At 50.7% G+C, this 22,371-nt stretch overlaps 10 protein-coding genes across 10 annotated transcripts; 5 read left to right on the forward strand and 5 right to left on the reverse strand.

Moving 5' to 3' along the window:
• Positions 1-454: 454 nt before the first annotated feature.
• N7498_001287 (FAD-binding oxidoreductase) lies at positions 455-2,554 on the reverse strand (the record flags this gene model as incomplete). Its single annotated transcript, XM_058448350.1, has 7 exons — positions 455-1,300; positions 1,355-1,393; positions 1,444-1,528; positions 1,583-1,967; positions 2,021-2,176; positions 2,235-2,245; positions 2,298-2,554. Coding segments are annotated over 7 exons (1,779 nt in total), but the record flags the coding sequence as incomplete, so codon positions are not given.
• An 814-nt stretch (positions 2,555-3,368) lies between these two features.
• Positions 3,369-5,200, forward strand: N7498_001288 (3-oxoacid CoA-transferase; the record flags this gene model as incomplete). The annotated part of the gene is made up of 4 exons (XM_058448351.1): positions 3,369-3,762; positions 3,836-4,030; positions 4,087-4,818; positions 4,872-5,200. The coding sequence occupies exons 1-4, from the start codon at positions 3,495-3,497 to the stop codon at positions 5,198-5,200; spliced, it is 1,524 nt and encodes a 507-aa protein (XP_058313762.1). The 5' UTR covers positions 3,369-3,494.
• Positions 5,201-5,694: 494 nt separating this feature from the next.
• N7498_001289 (CaiB/BaiF CoA transferase family protein) lies at positions 5,695-7,107 on the forward strand (the record flags this gene model as incomplete). Its single annotated transcript, XM_058448352.1, has 5 exons — positions 5,695-5,715; positions 5,781-5,812; positions 5,875-5,995; positions 6,045-6,549; positions 6,602-7,107. The coding sequence occupies 5 exons, from the start codon at positions 5,695-5,697 to the stop codon at positions 7,105-7,107; spliced, it is 1,185 nt and encodes a 394-aa protein (XP_058313763.1).
• A 613-nt stretch (positions 7,108-7,720) lies between these two features.
• N7498_001290 (MFS general substrate transporter) lies at positions 7,721-9,317 on the reverse strand (the record flags this gene model as incomplete). Its single annotated transcript, XM_058448353.1, is given in 4 exon segments — positions 7,721-7,902; positions 7,968-8,870; positions 8,884-9,177; positions 9,236-9,317. 4 exon segments carry the CDS (start codon positions 9,315-9,317, stop codon positions 7,721-7,723), a joined length of 1,461 nt encoding a protein of 486 aa, XP_058313764.1.
• A 1,197-nt stretch (positions 9,318-10,514) lies between these two features.
• N7498_001291 (uncharacterized protein) lies at positions 10,515-11,978 on the forward strand (the record flags this gene model as incomplete). The annotated part of the gene is made up of 3 exons (XM_058448354.1): positions 10,515-10,988; positions 11,063-11,776; positions 11,847-11,978. The coding sequence occupies 3 exons, from the start codon at positions 10,515-10,517 to the stop codon at positions 11,976-11,978; spliced, it is 1,320 nt and encodes a 439-aa protein (XP_058313765.1).
• Positions 11,979-12,321: 343 nt separating this feature from the next.
• On the reverse strand, positions 12,322-14,310 carry N7498_001292 (class I adenylate-forming enzyme family protein; the record flags this gene model as incomplete). Its single annotated transcript, XM_058448355.1, has 5 exons — positions 12,322-12,761; positions 12,824-12,945; positions 13,005-13,099; positions 13,176-13,936; positions 14,010-14,310. 5 exons carry the CDS (start codon positions 14,308-14,310, stop codon positions 12,322-12,324), a joined length of 1,719 nt encoding a protein of 572 aa, XP_058313766.1.
• Positions 14,311-15,420: 1,110 nt separating this feature from the next.
• N7498_001293 (HpcH/HpaI aldolase family protein) lies at positions 15,421-16,445 on the reverse strand (the record flags this gene model as incomplete). Its single annotated transcript, XM_058448356.1, has 3 exons — positions 15,421-15,743; positions 15,831-16,215; positions 16,278-16,445. The coding sequence occupies 3 exons, from the start codon at positions 16,443-16,445 to the stop codon at positions 15,421-15,423; spliced, it is 876 nt and encodes a 291-aa protein (XP_058313767.1).
• A 492-nt stretch (positions 16,446-16,937) lies between these two features.
• Positions 16,938-18,054, forward strand: N7498_001294 (uncharacterized protein; the record flags this gene model as incomplete). The annotated part of the gene is made up of 3 exons (XM_058448357.1): positions 16,938-17,203; positions 17,257-17,323; positions 17,374-18,054. The coding sequence occupies 3 exons, from the start codon at positions 16,938-16,940 to the stop codon at positions 18,052-18,054; spliced, it is 1,014 nt and encodes a 337-aa protein (XP_058313768.1).
• Positions 18,055-18,215: 161 nt separating this feature from the next.
• N7498_001295 (uncharacterized protein) lies at positions 18,216-20,050 on the reverse strand (the record flags this gene model as incomplete). Its single annotated transcript, XM_058448358.1, has 3 exons — positions 18,216-18,706; positions 18,759-19,794; positions 19,964-20,050. The coding sequence occupies 3 exons, from the start codon at positions 20,048-20,050 to the stop codon at positions 18,216-18,218; spliced, it is 1,614 nt and encodes a 537-aa protein (XP_058313769.1).
• Positions 20,051-20,708: 658 nt separating this feature from the next.
• N7498_001296 (aminotransferase) lies at positions 20,709-22,086 on the forward strand (the record flags this gene model as incomplete). The annotated part of the gene is made up of 2 exons (XM_058448359.1): positions 20,709-20,839; positions 20,907-22,086. The coding sequence occupies 2 exons, from the start codon at positions 20,709-20,711 to the stop codon at positions 22,084-22,086; spliced, it is 1,311 nt and encodes a 436-aa protein (XP_058313770.1).
• Between the last annotated feature and the right edge of the window lie 285 nt (positions 22,087-22,371).

The raw sequence follows: 22,371 nt of genomic DNA on the forward strand, positions 1-22,371 counted from the left end.
TTTTCCGCGTGGTGACAGGGTCAGGGAGTAGTCCACATTTATCAGAATGTGGGTGTGGCTCCGGTTGCATCATGGAGCTCCGACCCTGTTCCCCATGGTGGGGCGCTCCGACCGCTTGACGATCATTGTTATTTTGGTTTCGCGGGCCGTACAGGGATTTTGCCAATGAAACATTACAGGGGAGCCGTGTGGTTGGTTTGCCTCTTGTCGGAACCAAATTCCTATCGGTCTGGCCCCGTAATGTGGTCGACACCGAGTTTATACATCCTTGCAACTGAGCAATGTGCTTAGTATGTTACATCAGAATAAAATAGTGTTGTTAAGCTAAATAGTCCGAATAAAAAGCGTATAGCACTATTCGTTCTTCTCGTTCGCTACCAAGACTACGGTATGCTTTCAAATGTTCCGTTCTCACGATACATTACAACTTAGTCGAGTCCGGACTCGGACTCACTCCTTGTCCCTCGGGAGCCTCATCCTTCACCGACATCTCCCATCCACGTCCACGATACCGCGCAGGCCAGACGCCAGACTTACCAGGAGCCATGATTCCACGTGGATCCAAACAATCCTTGATCTTCTCGTTGAACTTCATGAGCGCACCATCATTCCAGTTATAAGTCCCAGCAATCTGATCCATAAAGGCCAGGTGAGTGCGATATTCGCCATAGCCCAGCTTTGCAGCATCATCAATCATAGCCCGAAGACAGGCTCGCACGTTGTTGCGCATGGTGGGTTCATCTCGATTGAACACAATCTCAACGATCAGATGCATCTCGCGGAGACCCACGACGAACGTAGGGAACAGGTCTAGGTCGAACTCGTCGCAGCGTTTCCGTGCAATGTCCCAGAGAGCCGTGGCATCGTGTCCTCGCACCGGCGATACAGGACTAAAGGCAACGTGTCCGCCGTTCGGGTGCCAATTTACCCAGCGCAGTTCCTCGATATCGGGAACGCCAGATGCAACTCGGTCGCGCACCCAGTAATAGTCGTCGGCTGGGAGAGTTGCTGGATCGATGCGCCGCGCTCCAGGGATCTTCATGAACTCTTTGTGGATAATTTCCAACTTGTATTTGCGGATCTCTTGAGGCCCGTACGCCATGCCGTAGTACAGCCAAGAGCAATCGCCGGACGATAACTTCTTGGCTGCTTCGTGAATGATGTTATCGGGCACTCTTCCTTTTCCGTTATAGTAGGTACTTCGAGGTTTCCCTTCGAGGCCAACATGCATAGTGATGTGACGTAGCTGGGCGACATTTTCGAGGATCATGGCGATTCGCAATGGACGAATGATTTCAATCTGGGATACGGGTCAGTAACGGCTCTCAAAGTCAGGATACATTGTGTGTTCTACCAGCTGGCTCAGATCCTCATCTTTCGGGAACACATAGAGCTGTGATAGAGTCAGTGATTGTTCCGCAATTCAAGTAAACAAACACGTACATAACTTTCGTATCCACCAGGATTTGGCATCAGCCCGAATCCCATCTTCGTGACGATGCCCAGGTTAGACTGGGAAAACAGTCCGCTAAATTTTCCAGAATTAGCTTGTAAACGACTTATCCGCCGAAGAGGACCATACTCAGGGGTCGGTCCAAATCCATAGGGAAATAGCTGCCAGCTATTGTTCCCCGGCAGCGCTCCCATTCCTGTCCTGATGACTTCCCCAGTCGGAAGCACAACTTCCATCCCGGAATGCATCATCCAGTGATCTCCATATGGTGTATACCCAACACCCCTGTCGACTGCATTTCCCAAAACGGAGCCGCCTCCAATATCTGGCACATCGACCCACAGGTGCTTGAAGCCTCGAGCCTGGATCTCTTCGTAAAGGGCGAAATAAGTGACACCTGGTTCGACCAGACATGTGCAATCGTCGGGGTTGATATCGAGAATGCGATTCATTCGCCTTCCGAGGTCAATAACGACAGCGCCGCGGACTCGAGGAGCGGCGCCTCCGTAGCCATCTAAAATGTGACACTGTGAGCTTGTTGAATCAACACTATGTGTCTGAACATACAGTTTCGGCCAATCGATATCGGCGAAATAGGAATCCGGTACTTGTTAGCCCATTGCACAATCTTTTGCACTTCCTCTGTAGTGCTCGGATAGACTACGGCTGAAGCAACGAGGGCGTCAGCCTCCGCCACGTGCATTCCATCGTGCGTATTGGGGTCTATGGGAGAGAAGCTGCTTTAGTCATTTTCCATCGGGCGTAGGGGGTGTTGACTGACTTTCCATATACCTGGTACAATAGTCGGTCAACTTGCGTTCCAGCATAGGGTTTCCATCCTTACCATCCATCATCAAGTTTTGTCACTAGTTCGACATGCTTTTCACCCAAATGTCCCCGGAGCTCGTCAATCGCCTTGTTGAATGTACCCTCTCCGACTCCCTGGGGAAGCGCAATCTGCGTTCGATTGCTCTGGGATTTTGTAGCGATGCCGAAGATGGCGGATTTGGCGTCTTGGGCCTTTGCGAAGAGGCTCGCGGGGATGCCGTTATGCTTTTCTGATAGCAAAGGCGTTGGGGGTACGGACGGCTTGGTACTCATTATGATGGCCGAATTTACAACTTGAAACGTGATATTATGGCTGGGATATCATAAAATAGGTCCTCGTCAATTTTGATCTAAAGTCACCACAGTCCCGGGCATTTCGATCTTATGTACTTGATACGCGGGGTTATTCCGCCGGCCTACTCGGAATGAAGGAATGCTCTACATAGCATCAACTCTCTATTGGATCCCGTTGAATGACTTGCAGGGCAGGGATGAGTTTCAATCAATATGAGAGGTCATCGTCCTTTTGCCAACATGCGAGCAAAGCGGGATAACCCCAAAGTGCAAGGAAGCTTCAGCTAAAACGCGTCGAGATGCATGAAGAGCGGAGAAGTGAGGGGACGGCCCCGCCCGATGATCCGAACGAGCAGAAGCCGCACTGGCAGTGTCATGGTGTTGGAAGAATGACAGAATGCCAGACCCCGAGAGGGTAAGAATGCACGATCCGAAGCAGCGCGCGCTCTGCCGACGCCAGTCCCGACTGTAAATTACACGTCACGATACCAGTCCGTTACAGCGGCGAACCTTTCAGCCGAGCTTCATTCGACAGTCAATTACATTTCACCACCGGTTTCCAGTCCTAAGTAATCTTCTCCGGCCAAGATCACCCTCCGCATAACCCTATCCCACTCCTGATGCACCCCGCATGACATGGAGGGCCCCCGAAGCCCCCCAAAACTAACCCTGATGCAAATCGGATAAAGTTGTGGGGTCGGCTTCCGACGCCGGCAAAAACTTTTGGGGCTCGCCGCGCTCCCTCTCCGACGTGTGGGGAACACCGCGGTGACCACTGCCGGATAAGTGTTTTCTCGGCTTCTCTGGCTGAGTCCCTAGCCGAAAGCTGCGATATGGGGAACTTCGTGATCATGTTTCTGTTTCTCTTCTTCTTCTTTCTGCTGGCTCAGAAAATACCATAGTAATTCAAAGGTCGACCATGTCGCGACCTTTCCCTATGGTGTCGGTGTTCCGCCCGATATGGCGGCGGAACTTCTCTGCTTCCACCACCAAGAGAGCTATTGACAAGCGATGCGCCTCCGCCAACGAGGCCGTCAAGTCCATGAAGGGCCCGGCCACCGTTTTGGTCGGTGGCTTTGGCTTCTCCGGTGTCCCCAACACCCTGATTGACGCCGTCCGCGACCGTCCCGACATCAAGGACCTGACCGTGGTCTCCAACAACGCCGGCATGCCCGGCGCTGGTCTCGGTATGGAATTGCCAATGCGATTCCGCAATTGCTACAGATTGGACATGCGCTGACTTTTCTACTTCTATCACAGGTCAATTGCTCGAGTCGAAGCAGATCACCAAGATGATCGCTTCTTTCATCGGCGAGAACAAGGTCTTTGAGAAGATGTATCTTAGCGGTGACCTGGCCCTGGAGCTTACTCCCCAGGGTACCATTGCTGAGAAGTGCGCTGCTGGAGCGGCTGGCGTTCCGGCTTTCTACACCCCCGCTGCTTTTGGTACTATCAGTAAGTTGCTCGGATACCACGCACAAACGGGCACAGCTAACGGATGGGACTCGTAGTTCAAACTGGTGAACTCCCCGTTCGGTACAACAAGGATGGCTCCGTGGCTGAAAAGTCCAAGCCTAAGGAAACCCGCACTTTCAACGGCAAGGAATTCCTTCTGGAAGAATCGATCTACGGTGACTACGCTCTGGTCAAGGTTCACAAGGCCGATCGACTTGGCAACTGCCAGTTCCGCAAGGCCATGAACAACTTCAACGAGGCCATGGCCAAGAACGCCAAGGTTACTCTCGTTGAGGCTGATCACATTGTGGAGGTTGGCGAGATTGCCCCCGAGGACATCCACCTGCAGGGCATCTACGTCGACGCTGTCATCCAGAGCACCGGCGAGAAGCAAATCGAGAAGGTTACCTACGCCAAGGACCCCAAAGAGATGCTTGCTGCTGGTTCCGGGGAAGCCACCATGCGCCGTGAGCGTATCGTCAAGCGTGCCGCCAAGGAATTCAAGGACGGCATGTACGTTAACCTTGGTATTGGAATCCCCCTGATCGCTCCCTCCTACCTGCCCGAGGGTGTCGAGGTCGTTCTGCAGGCTGAGAATGGTATCCTGGGTCTGGGTGGCTACCCCCAGCCCGGTGAGGAGGACCCTGATCTCATCAACCCCGGCAAGGAGACCGTTACTCTCGGCCGTGGTGCTTCCCTGTTCGGCTCTCACGAGAGCTTCGGTATGATCCGCGCTGGTAAGATCGATCTCACTATGCTGGGTGCTCTCCAGGTCAGCCAGTACGGCGGTATGTCTATCCCCCGATATAGAACTGTGTAAGTTGGTACTAATTCTCTACAGACCTGGCCAACTTCATGCTTCCCGGTAAGGTCAAGGGCGTCGGCGGTGCCATGGATCTGGTCGCCAACCCCGAGAAGACCAAGGTCGTTGTGACCATGGAGCACACCGACAAGAAGGGCAACCCTAAGATTCTGCCCTCTTGCTCCTTCCCCCTGACCGGCCCCAAGTGTGTCTCTACCATCATCACCGACTTGGCCGTTTTCGACGTCAGCCCCACCGAGGGTCTGACTCTGATGGAGCACGCCGAGGGCGTCACCGTGGAGGAAATCCGCAATAAGACTGCCGCTCCCTTCAAGGTCGCCGAGGACCTGAAGCCCATGCAGCTGTAAATGCATATATACCAAGTAGAGTTGGGATCGGATACGGTGTCATTTTTTCTTTGCAACGGTCAAGACTTTATAGACTGAAAAATTAAATCTCTTTCAACTTATCCACTGTTACCATCGTAGATCTTCATAGTGCACGCGAACTCACTATCTTAATGTCGTTACCTGTCCCTAGAGCCTCTTCCACATCACGCCGCATTGCAAATTGAACTCATGTGGGGTCGAACCCACCTGCAGATCGAGCAGTGGGGCTCTCCACCCGTGCGAATTTAGCAAAAGCCCAAGTCATTCGGCACGAAAGAGCTTGGGAATTTCTCAAATCAAGGGGTTTGATCTGAATCCAATTCTCGATGAACAGTCCCTGGTTATCACGGGCAGCCTTGGTGGCCCGAGCCGCTCCTATCCTGACACGTCCAGTCAAATTAGGGCTCGCCCGAGGACTGGCGACAACCCCAAATGCGAAGAAATTGCCGCTGGCAGGAGTTCGCGTGTTGGACATGAGTCGGGTATTGGCCGGGGTATGTAAATGATACGCCAATGGCTTGTGAAACGATTGTGAGAGGCACACTGACACCCTTGGCAGCCATACTGCACGCAAATTCTGGGCGATTTAGGGTGTGTACCGAGATATTGAATCACCACGAAACTGAACTGAACATTGCTGATACTTCTTGTAGAGCAGAGATCATCAAGGTCGAGCACCCAGTCCGAGGCGACGACACGCGCGCGTGGGGCCCGCCCTTTGCAGCCTACAATGACGGCCGGGCCGGCAATGGCGAAAGCGCATACTACCTTTCTGTATGGAATTCCCTGCTTCTATGGTAAGGGCAAAACTGATGATCTCAAGGTAAATCGTAACAAAAAGTCCCTCGGTCTCTCCTTCGCCCACCCGGAAGGTGTGCAAATCCTCCACCAGCTCGCCCGTGACTGCGACGTCTTGGTCGAAAACTACCTCCCGGGCTCACTTAAGAAATACAACTTGGACTACGAAACACTCCGCAAAATCAACCCCCGCCTCATATATACAAGTATCACGGGCTATGGCCAGACAGGTCCGTACAGCGACCGACCCGGCTTCGACGTGATGGTTGAGGCTGAATTTGGACTTATGCATTTGACCGGCACGCGTGATGGGCCGCCCGTCAAGGTTGGGGTTGCGGTGACTGATTTGACGACGGGGTTGTATGCGTGCAATTCCGTAATGGCGGCGTTGTTGGCACGCGCGAATACGGGAGAGGGGCAGCATCTTGACGTTTGTCTGAGTGATTGTCAGGTTGCAACGCTGGCGAATATGGGGGAGTCCGTATTGATTAGTGGGAAGAAGGATTCTGGAAGATGGGGGACTGCGCATCGTGAGTGATCTGAAGAATCCTCGGTATTATGGAGACTAAGGCTGTTTTCTAGCATCCGTTGTCCCGTATCAGGGATTCAAGACTGCCGATGGGGATATCTTTGTCGGTGGCGCAAATGATCGTCTATTCGGGGTTCTTTGTGACAAGATTGGCAAGTCGGAGTGGAAGACTGACCCCCGGTTCGTCAGTAACAATGAACGAGTCAATAACCGAGCTGTGTTGGAGCCTTTAATTGAAGGTGAACTGGTCAAGCGCAGCACGCAACGATGGCAGGAGATCTTCGAAGGCAGCGGATTGCCATACGCCGCTGTGAATGATATCCAGGGGACAATGAACCATGAGCATGTGCAGGCTCGCGGTATGGTGCAGACTATTGATCATCCGGCTTGTGGTCCGATCAAGGTCATCAGTCCGCCGGTGAAGTATTCCAATGCGGAGCCTAGCATTCGCAGCCCCCCTCCTTTGCTTGGAGAACATACCGATGAGTTACTTCGGGATGTGGTTGGATTGAGTGTTGAGCAAGTAGAGGAGTTGAAGGGCAAGGGCGTTGTTGCATAAGCGTAAATATGTACCATTTCTCAAGTTATAGACTTTCGTAATCTTGCTTGTCTTGTTCTATTCACTCGAAAGTCAATTGCAAATTTTTAGATTGAGACCAGAGAAAGTATCTTGTCGTCTTTCATCGAAACAAGAACCACTACGGGATTCTTCTGCGGAGCCTTCCACAACTCCTCCACAAAAATATTTCGATCCACAAAAGGCATTTACTGTTGAAGACGTGGGCCAAATGCTTGAAATTCAAAGTGAATTTCAGCCACACGAAGGACACGGGCACCAACGAATCAAAAAAAGAAAAAGAAACGAAAGGCAAAACATGCACCAGTCTTACCACGGCCGTGGGCCCGGTAGCTCTGGCGCAGTCTACCCTTAACTAGGTGCAGTGTTGCAGGGTCCGTAACAATACTAAGCCCAAAATAGAAAATGTGCTATCATAACAGCCACTTATAATGTCATTTAGAGATCCCTAAAAGAAAAACTTTTCCGTTTCCAGCGAACAATCCACATATTATATACAAATCAATAGAAAAGAAATGAGATAACCGCTACTCCAAGACAGGTAGCACCTAGAGTATATATCAACACGCGCACATTGAGAAACAGAATCGTGTCATCACCTACCGAGAAGAATATTCATGTAACAATACCCAATGTTGCCAAACAGCCAACCAATGATAGCTGGGCCCAGCGTCAGGCCAGTATTAAACGACACTGAAATCAGCGCAAAGCACCTCGCGCGCCCACCGTTAGGGCCAAAGATATTGGGGGTTTCTTTTTCCAGCGTCCTTACGACGTCTATTCACGGTGCCGACCCACTGTTAGCATTCGCCCCCTTATTAAGCAACAGACGTCTGACTTACTCCGCATGTTCAAAGCTCCGGCACCTTGAGTGAAGGGCATAACTAATCCAATGCCACATATGCATGCAATAAAGGCGGCTTCTTCAATTCTCTGGCTGTCACTGGCCCAAAATATTCCGCTCCCGGGAATACCCAAGCAGCATAGTAAGGGGCAAAGAAGAACCCAACCGATCGTTGTTGGGTATCGGACACCAACGCGATCTCGGACCCAGCCAAGAACAGGGGAGAGAAAGACTATAGGGACTTGGAGAGCAAAAAAAGTTGCTCCGACAGATGACGGGCCCCAATTGAAGGTGTCCCGGAGATAAACGGGTAAAGTTGCGTTGAAGCCTGCTCGAACCGCAGCTTGGACAATCGTGTTCAGAATGCTTGTCCATATACCAATGTCTCGAAGAACTACTGCGTAGAAATTGCGATTTTCCGCAACCGAAGCGGTATCGATTCCTACTTCCGTGTCTGAATCTGAACCGACCCCTATTGTCGAAACTGTTGTCGAAGCTGATGATGACAGAAGGGGCGATGTTTCAGTGTCAACTCCTTCCACATCATGGGATGAGTCGCTTGGGGTGACATGGCATGATTTGCTGTGCTTGGCCTTATCAGACGAAGCGTGCGAGTCCAGTGAATGGCGCTCTGGCTGGATCATAACCAACCGCGCAATCATGTCAAGAAACAGCAGGCCCATTGGCACAGACCAAGCCGCCCAGTATCCAACCAAGCCTAGCAAAACACCCCCGAGCATTGGCCCACTCACTGTTCCGATCATTATAAAAGACGTACTCAGCCCCATCACTCTCCCAATCCTACCATCACCTGCAGTCTCGGTTATCATAGCTGTACAGACAAGCCATGCTGCCGAGCCGGCAACTGCCTGCAGGACCCTGCCCAGGTATAGTGCCCATACTGGATCAAACACTGTCAGCATTCGTAGAGCACAAAGGAGCGTGGCCGGGGTGACAAATACATGTGGGAGTGTACGCGACCAGCACAGTCCCTGCAAGACAAAGCCCAAGCGACAGAAAAAGCGGGCCTTTTTGATTGGAGGTTTTATCGAAGAACCTCGCGAAAACAGGGGAGCAGATCATTGTCACGAAACCGTGTAGACTCAGGAGGCTGTTGGTGGTATCAATTGTTCGGGATGGGTCGTTGCGAAGGCGCTCTTCTAGCATATAAGGAAGCATCGGTACGGGGAACCCGGATAGAAGAGTTTCTGTTCACTGACATTAGAGGCATGAATCGTCATCGGCAATAAGCATTCGTGTTCCTACCAGTAAACAAGGCAACGCAAGCGGTGGCGGTGACCAATTTTCTGGAAGACCGCCATCCCGGGTGCTCTGCGGAGGTAGACATCGCGCTTTGCGTGAGTCGACAGCTGCCGGGTCAAGACATCAAGTTCCTTTGTAGAAGATGGACGATGTCTGGAAGATACTCGTTGCTCTAAATGCCTAGGGGTGCTGTAACAGGTGCCTTGCATCCCCCTGGGTAAGATCGTGGCGCGCAGCCCCCTGCAATGATCGACAAACACGATTGATAAGCCACATGAACACCCACCGCGTCGGATCGCCGAGCAGCGCGAGGCAATACTTCGTTTTCGGAGCATCCCTACCGGGATCTCGGGAGTATCCACAGATCGTTCGTGGTACACGATTCGGCATAGCCCAAACTTAATTTGCGATACGGTGGGTTGTTTTAGGGGGTATATGCTTTAGGATTGGCTCGATTCAAACCCCCTATTTTAGAGCGCTCTCCCGAGTACCGCTACTGTTCGTTTGGAATGCCGCTGAACTGTGTACCTGGTAGTTGATTCCAATGCCTGCATGAGATAGATAAGTTTGCTGACCCTCAGCATAGTCCGGATATACATGTTACCTTGCATAGGAATAAATCGGGCTATAATCACAATTCCGCAGCCATGAGTTACCCTGTGACCATTGTCTGCTGATATAGGGATTGCCACCGATACAGTACCAGGTGGATCACTTCCAATTGTATCGAAAATATTATCAATGAAAAGGGGCTTGCCGCTATATGAAAGGCTAGCTGAACAAGTGCGTTCGTAATCATGTGACCAAGTTCGACACCCAGGCCTCACCTTTACCTCTTCCATAGCTTCCATAGCTTTACATACTCGTACATATACACCACTCAACACAGTGTATTACCACGCACCTCCTCTCATTCCTCTCGTACAAAATAGAGCTTGAAATGCGGCCCATACACTGTCGAGCGTCGGTCGAGGCGCTAAACGGTGCAATGAGCGGCCAATTGAGACACTAGCACCGGAAGAGTCCTGTCCCCGATGTCATTCTGGCGCTAATGCATGCATCTGGAGTCTGCGCCGTGGCCGGGGCTTTTTCAAGCTACCAGGTTCGAATATGTGGCCAAGTGGTTGGCGGAATGGAGATTCTGGTGCAATACGTTCCCCGCCCTTTTAGGGTCGTCTATTTAAGTCTGTCTTTCCTGACGCCCTTCGCCTCGTTTCCTTGAACCTCACCATCCACCAAGCCCTTTACCTCTCACAACGTCAATTCTTGCCGCTCTCTGACCATGGGCTCCAACATCGACAACGAGCTGGTGACAAACCGCGCTGCTAGTACCGAAGCCGCCCTCCTGGCTGAAAAGAGCTATTCGGCCAAAAACTACCAATCGCTCCCCATCGTCTTTGCCCGTGCCCAGGGTGCCTCTGTTTGGGATCCCGAGGGAAAGCACTACCTTGACTTTCACTCTGCTTCAACTGCACTTAACCATGGCCATTGCCACCCGAAACTCGTCGCAGCGCTTGTTGACCAAGCATCCCGTCTGACCTTGACCTCTCGCGCCTTCCACAACGATGTTTATCCCCAATTCGCGGAATTTATGACCAAGCTCTTTGGCTATGACAGGGTCCTGCCGTCAAGCACTGGCGCGGAGGCTTCTGAAACTGCCATCAAGGTTGCGCGAAAATGGGCCTATAAAGTCAAAGGTGTTCCGCAGGAGGAAGCTATTGTTCTTGGTGCTGCAGGTAATCACCATGGACGGACAGTGAGTCTCTGGCCTGCCTTAATGAAATACGATTGTGGGCGGACATTATTGACCTCGACGTTTCTGTCTTATAGTTGGCCTCAATCTCCCTAGCCTCTGATGAAATGTCTCGCGAAAACTATGGTCCATTGGTTCCCAATGTCAGCTGTTCGATTCCTGGAACCGACAAATTGATTACCTACAATGATAAGGCAGCGCTCCGAGATGCGTTTGAGGCAGCGGGCTTCAACCTGGCCGCCTTCATGATCGAACCTATCCAAGGAGATGCAGGCGTCATTGTAGCCGATGATGACTATCTTCGCGAGGCAAGAGCTCTCTGTGATAAATATAATGTCCTATTAGTCTGTGACGAAATCCAGACTGGAATTGCGCGGACTGGAAAGCTACTTGGCCACTACTGGAGTGGAATAAGACCTGATATGGTGCTATTAGGCAAGACCATGACAGGCGGCATGTACCCCGTCTCCTGCGTTCTAGGAAGCAACGAAGTGATGCTTACTGTCGAGCCCGGAACTCATGGCTCAACTTACGGCGGTAATCCGCTCGGGGCCGCAGTTGCTATGCGTGCTCTCCAAGTCGTTGAGGAGGAAAGTCTGGTTGAACGGGCAGAAAATCTTGGGCATGTACTTCGTAACGGTCTGACCGTTATCCAGGCTCAAACTCCGGGTCCAGTTATTCAAACAGTTCGCGGCAGGGGGTTGCTCAACGCGTTCGTCATTGATCAGTCCAAGACGAATGGACATACGGGCATAACACTGTGCGAGCTAATGAAACGGAAGGGTCTTTTGGTAAGCAGCCACTCTCATGTCCTCAGGGACTGTTCATTTGATCAACTTGGCTAACGTATTTTGTTCATAGCTTAAATCGAGCCGGACAGGCGTCATTCGCATCGCACCTCCGCTTGTCGTTTCTGACTCTCAAATTGACCAGGCGCTCGGTATTATCAAAGAATCCATAAAGGAATTGCTAGCTCTCCCCGCAATTGGGTAGGACATGTTCACTCGTTGAAGGTGAGATTCGCGGATAGTGATATCGGATGCACGGTGCAATGATAGAGAGCTATCAGTCAGTATAAAACTATCTTATGGTGCTATAACAACCGCGAATAATGCTATGAGAACAATGAATTCAATCACTGGAATGTTAAGAACTTTCAAGGAAATAGAAAATAGAACTGAAGCTATTGAGAAGTTTTCCGCAGATAGACATACTCGAAAAATCATTAATGCCTCAACTCACTCCTTTAGACTCAGATTACTTCATCAACTACTCATCGCGCCCGTCTTCATCCATGTTCCAGTCACCTCATATATTCGGTTCTATGAAAAGCTCCCTACCGCATCCCCGACAGCTCCCACAACTTTGTAGCCTGCATCTTCATGAAACCGCTAACATCAAGAACCTCCGTCTCCTCCCCACAAATCCTGCCCTCGTTATCCAGCGGGAAAAACATATGAACCGCCTTCATCATGGAAGTCTTATCCGACCATGTCCGGGGAACAGATTCGTGCTCTCTCAAAATCCTCAACACAGTTGGCAATTGGTACGCAGGGAGGCCCATTTTGGCGGCAAGGTCATTTCGAATTGCCTGCAAATCCACTTTGTTGTGACCGGTATCATTGCCATTCTTGTGAAACCGCACGAGAGCGGCTGTCCGCGTGTCACACTGCGGATCTGCGACTGGCATGATATAGCCCTCTGTGATGTATGGAAGTGCGATTAGGGCAGCCTCGACCTGTCCTCGAGGAACTTTGTAGGTGTAGAATTTGAATACTGTCACGGGAAAGTGATCTTTAGCTGAGGCAGAAAAGCGAGAAAGAAGTGAGAGAACTGACGGTCCATGTTTGCCCTTCCTTTGAAGATGTACCGTCCATCCTGAAGGATGGCTAGATCTCCAGTCTTGAAGAATCCTTCGGAGTCGAACCGTTTTGCCGTGGCATCAGGGGAGTTCAAGTACCTACGGTACAAAATTCGTCAGTGGATTTTCTAACGTCGAGAAATGATACTTGTACCCACCCGAGGAATAGGGACGGCGCCTTAACAAGGACTTCCCCTGCATCACCTTCGGATAGCTTCATAGTGACATTCGGAAGCGGTGCTCCCAAGTCATCCTGGTCACGGCTATTAGCAATATTCAAAATTTCTCAGAGACAACAGCCACCGGCAACGTGTATTTCGATGTCTCACCTCTACACTTCCCGACTCCATATCGCAAACAGCTATCTCCTGCGTCTCCGTTGTTCCATATAGCTGTTTAAGGAGTCGACCTCCACGCATCTCTCCCCAGAACTCCTTAATCGGGCGTGAGAGCATAGCACCCGTCGCGCACGCATCGCGCAGGTGCTGCGTTCCCTTCACATACTCGTCAACAACATCCTGCGGCAACTCGACGGAAATATGACGCTGGAAGTATATCATCATTCCATACCAAAAGGTCGGAGACAACACGATCTTGGTAGCCGTTCGCTCGCGCAGCTTCTCCCATATCAGGTTATAGTTTCTCCCAAAGTTGTGGATCTCGACGCGGATGCCTGTAAGCAGCATTTGGAATAGCTTGGTGAAGTAGAGCGACCAGAATGCGCCCCGTGGGATGATGCAGAGCTCGTCGTTTGGTTCGGGTGCTTCGACTTGTCGGGCATACTTGTTAATTGTTTTGCGGGCGTGTAAAACACCTTTCGGGGGCCCGGTTGTTCCTGATGTGAAGAATAATATACTTGGGGTTTCCTCGGACACTGCCAGGGTCGAATCGAGAGTATAGCTTTCGACTAGAAGGAGGTTATTATCGGCCGCAGCGACTACGTCTTCATTGCTATCAATGATAAGAGAAGGAATGTCAAATTCCTGTTTGATCTGTGCAGCGAGACTGGCCAGCTCCGAGGTAGCAAGGAGATACCGTGCATCACATTGCTGAAGAATGTGTGATGCTTCGGCGGGAAGTGCGCCAGTTGCTGTTGTTTTTATAATTTTCACGTTAGCTATCTACCCTTCCTCTCAAGACGTGTTTCATAACGGGGACCTTACGCATTGGTACGACTACTCCGCCGATTGCCAGAACAGCAAGGACACCGATGATAAACTCATATCCGTTCGGAGCCAACAGAGCAATGTAGAAACCACCGCGGTTCTTTAGTGTAGACCTGTCAAGGGATGCTTGGAGTTTCTGTTTTAGTTTCACCGTGCCGTCGAGGATTTGACGGTAGCTGAACTGGGTTCCGCGGCTGCAGTCATTGACGATGATCTCTGAATCTCGTTGTCTGGCTATTTTCAAGAGCCTTGAGAAGAGAACATCGTCGGGGAGGATAGGTTGGTGTGAAATCGCCATGATTCCAATGGTACGCAAGTGTAATGATTGAGGGGTAAGAGCTCAGCCCAGGGGACAGGTGGGTGGAGCTGGGGATTATTGCTATTTATAAGAATGAGGGGGCGTGGTCCAGTTGTGCAGTCAAGTGAGGTACCTTAAATAGTACATAGAATCGTAGATATCGGAACAGAGTCAGTGCGCAGCTCAATGCTTGCTCCAAAATCACTATGGCAAGTCCATACTACAGCAATGTACACCTACAGCAAAAACAGCAGCTGACAGATTCAATTGGAGGTAGCTACCTAGGTGATAACTTGGTGGGTTCCATAAGCAGTACTTTAAATTGCGTACCACCATAGCTTTGTTCCAATGTAGTCAATGACATCTCGAGCTTGAATTCACAGTCTTACGTTAGCCATCAAAAAAGGTAACGGGGCCATCGATCGCATACTCGTGGTAAATTCCTCCATATCCTTATCCGTGATGTATATATCAAATTTCTAGGCTCGATGTCAGCAACACCACTCAGAAGGTATCTAATCATCCAGGGCTATGGACCTCTTGAAGAGCAGTCAAGATCTGGAACCTTCTCATTTTGCTTGTCGCCAGGCCATCGTTGAGGTCGGCGTCGATTTTCACCTAGAGGGAGATCATGTTCAATACCGCTCTATGGGTAATACATTCGACATAAACAAGACTCTATACCTCATCAATGGGCACTTCGAGCTGTTGTGCAATGATGGCTTTCACGTTGCTCTCAAGATTCGCCATTTGGGGCTCTTGAACAGATTGCTTCGTGTTGAAGATCAAACAACCGAGTTGATGATAATGGAGTGTCGGAGGGACAAAAGAAGAGAACCTTGGTGCACTGGACAGAGCGAGTCTACTGGAGCAAAGAGTAAAGGTAATAGACACTATATGAACACATTCGAGATGTTCGTGTAAGGTCTTACTATATATCTCGAATGCCACTAGTCGAATGTTCCTGTAGATTAAGGTACTTGCGACCTCTTTCTTGCTTCACCACTAGCCACGAAAAGTGAACAGTAAAGTAATGACTAACACGTCATTACACTTGCTAAATACTGGATTTGCATTGCAGCTGCAGTTGCCTACCGGATGGGCGACTCATCATTCTTCTTCCGCGCATGATCGACACCCATTGGATCCAGCTCCACTGGTTGCATCAGTGTACGTCTGCAGAGACTGGACAGCTGATGTACAGATAGCATCAATGTCCCCATGGATAATGAACGCATTCCAGCCCATCTCCCGCCTAAACTCCACCCCGGCAGGCGAGATGCCGAATCCCATGATGGGAAGGTTGTTGGCCTTTGCCGCATCTCGGATCTTGCAAAGCGCGGAGAGGAACACAGGCTCATTGCCATCGACCGACCCGTGCGCTAAGTTCAGACACATACGTAGATCACCTGTACCGATGAACAGACCGTCAACTGCAATGGGCCAAGTGGATTGTTAGTAGTGCAACAAGTTAGAGACCCATTTAATAGATCGTTAAGCAATTGGAAAGAGTTACGCACCACCTGGGACTCGACAAATCTCTTCAACATTTTCCAGCCCCTCTAAATCCTCAATTTGGCAAATCACCGCGGCATGCTCATCCCACACGTCGTACGTCGTCTTGCCCTCTGGCGTTCGGTTCTGCTGCTCGCCGACCAGAGCTGCAGGGGGAAAGCTACGGTCCCCCAGTGGTGGAAACCGGCACAGTCGAACCAGCTCCTCAGCCTGTTTTGCATTCTGGACGTGAGGCATAACTACCCCGCCTGCACCAGCGCCCAGAGCATAATTGAATAGCTCGGGTGAGCATCCTGGGATCCTGACAAATGGTACCATTGAGCCATTGGAGTGGTATTGGATCGTTCGAATTAGACTGACGAGGAGTGTTGCGTTGAGAGGTGCGTGTTCCTATAGAATAATCAGAATTATCGTAGAAGTTAATATATCGCAGTAGACACTAGTGTACTTACTGCGTCTAAGAAACAGAAATGATACGGAGTCGCAGCAACAACGCGCGCCGCTTCTGGATGGGGGATTCGACATCCAGTTCCCCAGAGTAGCTCGCCGGAGTTTAGCATAGCCTTGAAATTCGTGGGCTGAGCTAGGCTCAAAGCATTGTAATCCTTTGTGTTAAGCATTTTGGCTTTCTGTTTCACAGTGTTTAGTGAGAATGGGGTCGATTCGTGGATTTCATGGAAGTAGATGTAACTAAATGTAATCTCTCCATTTATGTGTGTATCAACTGGCACGGCATGGGCGATCCTATTAGCCGTTTCCAACGAAGCTTGGTTATGCGTATCCCGATGTGGCTCTCGGTTACCGGGCTTCTCTAACCAGCTGCGTAAGAATCCCAGCATATCACACCGCTAGGGAGGGCAGTGGATACGATGCCCGGGTAATACGTTCTGGTGGGGCGATACAGGGGTATGGCCCGTTGGCCTCCCCCGTGCAGACATCAGTCGAGTAATGGCAGGTGTGGTTGGCGAGAGCAGTTGAAATAACCCACTGTTGTATCAAATAAAACATTAGGAAGAGGTGATAATTTAAAGGCTCAAACTCTTCCTGAAGCCTGCAATTCAAAAATCTACCGTATATCTACCCCCGTTCAAAGTATTGTCAATCTTCAAAGAATGGCGACTTCCACGACCAGACAAGCAGAGCTAAACTCGATCTCGCTCGCCGGGCTTCTGGAGGGCAATATCGATGCAGTGAATGAACTGGTGTCTGCGTGCAAGGTCAACGGATTTTTTTACCTTGATTTCCGTGATGTTTCCACATCCAAGACGTTGAAGGAAGTCGATGAGCTCATCGATATTGGAAACTCCGTTTTCAAGCTACCGCTCGAAGAAAAGGAAGAGTACAGCACCGAGAAACATCTGCCATCCAGGCTTCAAGGGTATGCTTAGCTTCCTTATGTTACAAGTTGGCTGTACTGACATCGTGTGCTAGATATAAACGAGCCGGCTGTTCTGTTGGGCCTTTTGCTGAGAAGAAGGACGGGTATGAGAGCTTCTCGGTATGTCCCTCTCATTCCAGCCTCGAAACATTCGCTAACTCAACATGTAGATTCACAACAATGGCGTCTTTGGGCAGGATTCTCTGCAGCTCCCTCAGAGCTTCCAAGAAAACCTACCCTTGGTGAAGGCCTTCATGAGTGAAGTCCACGACTACACCGACTGCATTCTGTCCATCCTCTCCAAGGCCCTTGGGCTTCCCGATGACCTGAAAGACTGTCACCGCAAGGACAAGCCATCTTCTGCCAACATGGCCCTGCTCAAATACCTGCCTTGGAGCAGCGACAGCGAGAAAGTTGGCAACATGGCACACACCGACATGGGGACGTTGACTGTGGTTTTCACCAAATCCGAGGGGCTGCAGGCATTATTGCCTGGGCCTTCCGGAACAGACGAATGGTCGTACATCCCACCGCGGCCCGGACATGCCATTGTGAATGTGGGCGACTCGCTGCGTTTCTTGTCCAAGGGAACTCTAGCGTCGTCCCTGCACCGCGTCGTGCCACCACCTCTGCCCCATTCACCCGGGCAGGACAAGTTCTCATGCATCTATTTCCTGCGGCCGGAATTTGATGCCAAGTTTACGGACAATGCTGGGAGACAAATCAATAGCGTCGAGTGGCATAATCAGAAGTATTCTCTGTTCCGCGAGGCGAGTCTTGATCCGAAGCAGCATGGCGCCATGTTGACTGGGCGCAGAGGGTATCTTGGGGCGACTGGTCAAATTGTTTAGGAGAGACCTGTGTGTCTGCAATTGCATTGACTGTTAGTTTTCGTAACAATTGATGTTCATGGGGTAAAGTCCTGCAGTATTTTGAGAAATAGCCATTAACTGGTAGATGAGTCGTCGTGATTTACATGCGGGCAAGATTCCGAACAAGAATAAAAATTGTATTATTTCCCGCAATTGGAAGGGCTTCCTATGCTGCAGATGAATGTGAGGAGTGGTTCTAGTTCCGACATGTCCTCGGTATAACTCGCATCCCGATACAACTCATCAAAGGACTCCAGCGCGGCATTATAGTCAGGACTGTGAAGTAGCCCTGAATAGGCGGATGGGCTCAGATCCACTGTTTTCCGGTTGGCATGCAGAATTGAGGACACAGGAGGATCATACGTACCGATGTTAAATGGACTATTATATGGAACCGCATAGGTCTCTGCTATAGAGCGACAGACGTTAAGACTCGTCGGCTGACCAAAATGGTGGGGGTCAACTGAGTATTCAATTCCCAGCGCAGAGTTATTATTCCCGTCCCAGCTGGCAGCTAGCGACTCAGGGGGCGTAGGGTTTTGGCCAGGCTGGACAGCTAAGGCATGACTCGGTGATGGGCTGGAGATCGCCGTTAACCGCGGTAACTTGCGAGAACCCTCGGTCACGTCTTCTGAATTAAATATCAGCATCGCGATCGCATACTCGGGCAATTAAAGGCTTACCATCAAAGTCCTTGCGCTTTCTGGTTGTCAGATCCCGCAGTGTCGCGGCAATGTGGTTGCCCAATTCTGAAAGCTCAAGGTCCCTCACGAGGTCGTCAATTCCAAGACTTTTCAGTTTGAAGGCTGTTGCGTGCATTCGCTCTTGGGTGCATCTTGATGTATATCTGGAAGGTCTTGTTGAGACTGATTTGCGTGGAAGGGGGATAAGGGGAGAAGCATACGCTGAGTGGGGCACATCTAAAGGTAATGCAATAAGATAACCCAATGCAGTTCCTTCACTTCGGAATTGGCCGGCCCATTCATGATACTTGCAACCCTGGTCAACCCAGTTCAAACTCTTTTTCACAGACTTTTGGTCGGGAAACCGCTGGGGGAAGTCTTGGCAAAGCTTGTTCGCTAGTGAAGTGCGCATGTCCCGGATCCAGTGGGTGCCGGTATGATAGCCGGCCTCGACAACGTGCTTGTAGATGTTGTAGCATTCAAATCGATGGTAAATCTTCATACGGTCACGCAAGTCAGCATTGTCTTCTTTTGTGGCTATCGCGGCCTCCCAGCCCTGCCCCGTTGGGAGGGCCGTCCTTGCTTCTTCGATCTCACGCAAGAACCTTCCGCGGTCTGTCTTGCAGCCCTCCAAAAGCAGTCTCGTACTTGGCGAGAATTCAAGTGTGCCAAAGGTGTCATCGTCCTCGGTCGCAACGTGTAGAGGCGTTGTTTCTCCCGTAGCCGGCGACGCAGTGGTTGTGTTTGTATCGAAATGCGAACAAGGAGTATTTGGGCTACTAGTATTGAATTCCACTGATCTGGGGCTGCCAATGGGCAGTTGATCGTCATCCCTTTCGGAAACGGAAGAGAACACTTCCTGATGCTGGGATGACCTTCGCCGGCGACCACAGCCAGAAGGCGAAATAGCAGACAATGAGTGCTGTCGGGCACGGCCTCTCGCAGTTCTTGCAGACGTCGCCCTCGCGGCCGTGACTGAAGGCCCGCAGTCTAGTCTTGCAATTGAAGAAGGGCAAGATGTATCAGTACTCAGGTTCTGTAGGTTCGATTCAGAGTGAGCGTCATGAGTGCCTGGTGAATGCCATCCAATCCACCAACTGGATTGAAGGGATACCGACCTGCTTAGTATAGCACAGAAACAAGTTAAAAAAGCGATCCAGGGCCGAGATATCGCTCTCAGACAGCTGTCCCTTGCATTGGAATACCCGAGAAGCCGAAATGCTGGTCTCATTTGCTCTGTAGAATCGGGCGAGCTGGACAAGCAAATCTTGCAGCTCTGACTCTGGCATCATCCTGAGGGACTGCAATTTCCCTGTACCACGGTTCGCAGCTCTACCTTTTTACCCCATACCATAGTTAAATTCGTCGGCAGATATCCTAGGACCCTGATAAATCGGGGACATTCCTCGGATCGTCCCGTCCCAGCCAGCCACCCCACCTCTCCACCATTGGCGGCCGAAGATGGTCTGGCGGATGCGACTCCCTGCCAAACTTGGCTTTTCACAGACGAATCATCTCTGGGTAGACGCACAGGTGGCGGCTGGTCAACGCCATGCATCCCCCACTTAGGCACGAACCGTGTCAAAATTTCACTAACATGTGGGTCTCTCAGCTCCAGATCTCTGCAGACCAACGATCGGTAATGGAATCGACGAAAAGGGGCAAGGCAAGCAGGGTCAGTTTCCCGCTCCCCGGATCGATCTGCAGCGTTGTCGATTTCCAAAGATGAATCGCCCCAGGGCTTTGCTCCTGTTCAAAATGTCGGCAGTCCAGGCTTATATGTGGTTTTCGGCCGGGCGATGTCTCCCGACTCTGTCAGGGGAACTCCGCCGTGCCTTGCCCATAAATAAGAACGAACTGACGAACTTACTTCGTATCCTCTGACGGATTGGTTGAGGATGTACAAGTATCTTTACCTCTTTGCTTCGATTTATTCCTACTATTCCAACAATGACTGTCAGCAATGGCCAGCACGGCTTTGATATCGAGGCTGTTCGCAAGCAATTCCCTGGACTTGGCTCAGGCGCCGTCTGTCTAAACAATGGCTCCGGTGCTCTTGTGTACAGGGGCGCCATTGAGAGGTTAGCTCTGGTCGCGTATACAATCATATTGAAGGATGCATCAAGGCTGACAAGGACAAATCCATAGTATCGTTCGCACGATGTCTGCGCCCCATATGAATCTCCGCGGGTTGGACTCGAAAAGCATGGTCGACGTCAAAGAGCGTACTGCGCAATACGCAAAGCTTGCTTCATTTATGAATGCCGACCCTGATGAGATCGGTAAGCAATCCTCACATTGGAAAGAATACACATTCTCCGTCATGGCCGGTCTGACTCCCATCCCGCTAGCCTTTGGACCCTCTACGACGGGTCTTTTGCGGAATCTGGCCACATCACTTCTCCCAAATCTTAATGCAGACTCGGAGATTATCGTATCTGTGCTCTGCCACGAGGCTGGAGCGACCGCGTGGGTTGCCTTGGCCAAAGCTCTGGGCATCTCCATCAAGTGGTGGGTCCCAGCCGGGGGGATGGGGAACAACGCAGATCCCAAGCTGAGCCTCGACACCCTTCGCCCTCTTCTTTCACCGAAAACCCGTCTTGTATGCTGTGGGCATGTGTCGAACATCACTGGAACCATTGAGAACGTTAAAGAGGTGGCAGACCTCGTCCACACAATTCCCAGCGCGTTGATATTAGTAGACGGGGTGGCGTGGGCTCCTCATCGCCCTATCGACGTGAAACAACTCGGCGTTGACTTTTACGTGTTTAGCTGGTACAAGGTGTTTGGTCCTCATATTGCGCAGATCTACGCGCGACGCGACGTTCAGAAACGGTACCTCACGAGCCTCAACCACTACTTCTTTGACGCTACATCTTTACACGTGCGCCTGGGACTGGGCAACAGCTGCATTGAGCTCGAACACGCTGTCACCCCGATCATCAATTACCTCACTGACGACATTGGTTGGGATGCTCTCATTGCCCACGAGGAAGTTATTACAGCAGAGATTATAGGGTACCTAACAGCGCATCCGGATCTGTACACCTTGTATGGATCTCAGTTGGCAGACCCGAAAGCTCGGGTATCATTGATCAGCTTTACGGTGAATGGGATCGCGTCTGACAAAGTGGCCGAAAGGATTCACGAAACCTCAAATTTTCGACTCATCACTGGTGACTGTTGGTCACCTCGGACTGTTCATGATGTTTTGGGGCTGCCGGAGTACGGCATCATCCGGACAAGTTTGGTCCATTATAACACGGTGGATGAGATGAAGGCGTTCATACAAAAGTTGGATCAGGTAGTGCGTGACCTGAAGCAGTAACTGTATGATTGTGGAGGGTCAATAAAGAGATCGATCTAATCAACTAGATAGCCGTTACTAGACGATTTGGGCGACTGCAACCTCATCCTACATACGCCTTGTTAGAATTCTATAAAAAAGACAATCGAAATCATAGAACCTGCCTTGCCCAAACTGGTCGCAAATTCAGTCAAGACCGTCTTATACCGGATGTAATGGAGGAGGTCGACCTCGCGACCATGCTATCTTTGTTAACATGAAGGTTGCACAGAGGAGTTCAATCGTAAATTACTACCACTTACCGAG

This window comes from Penicillium cinerascens (genome assembly GCF_028974065.1).
Source record: "Penicillium cinerascens strain IBT 15544 chromosome Unknown contig_16_segment0_segment0, whole genome shotgun sequence".
NCBI classification, from domain to species: Eukaryota; Fungi; Ascomycota; class Eurotiomycetes; order Eurotiales; family Aspergillaceae; genus Penicillium; species Penicillium cinerascens.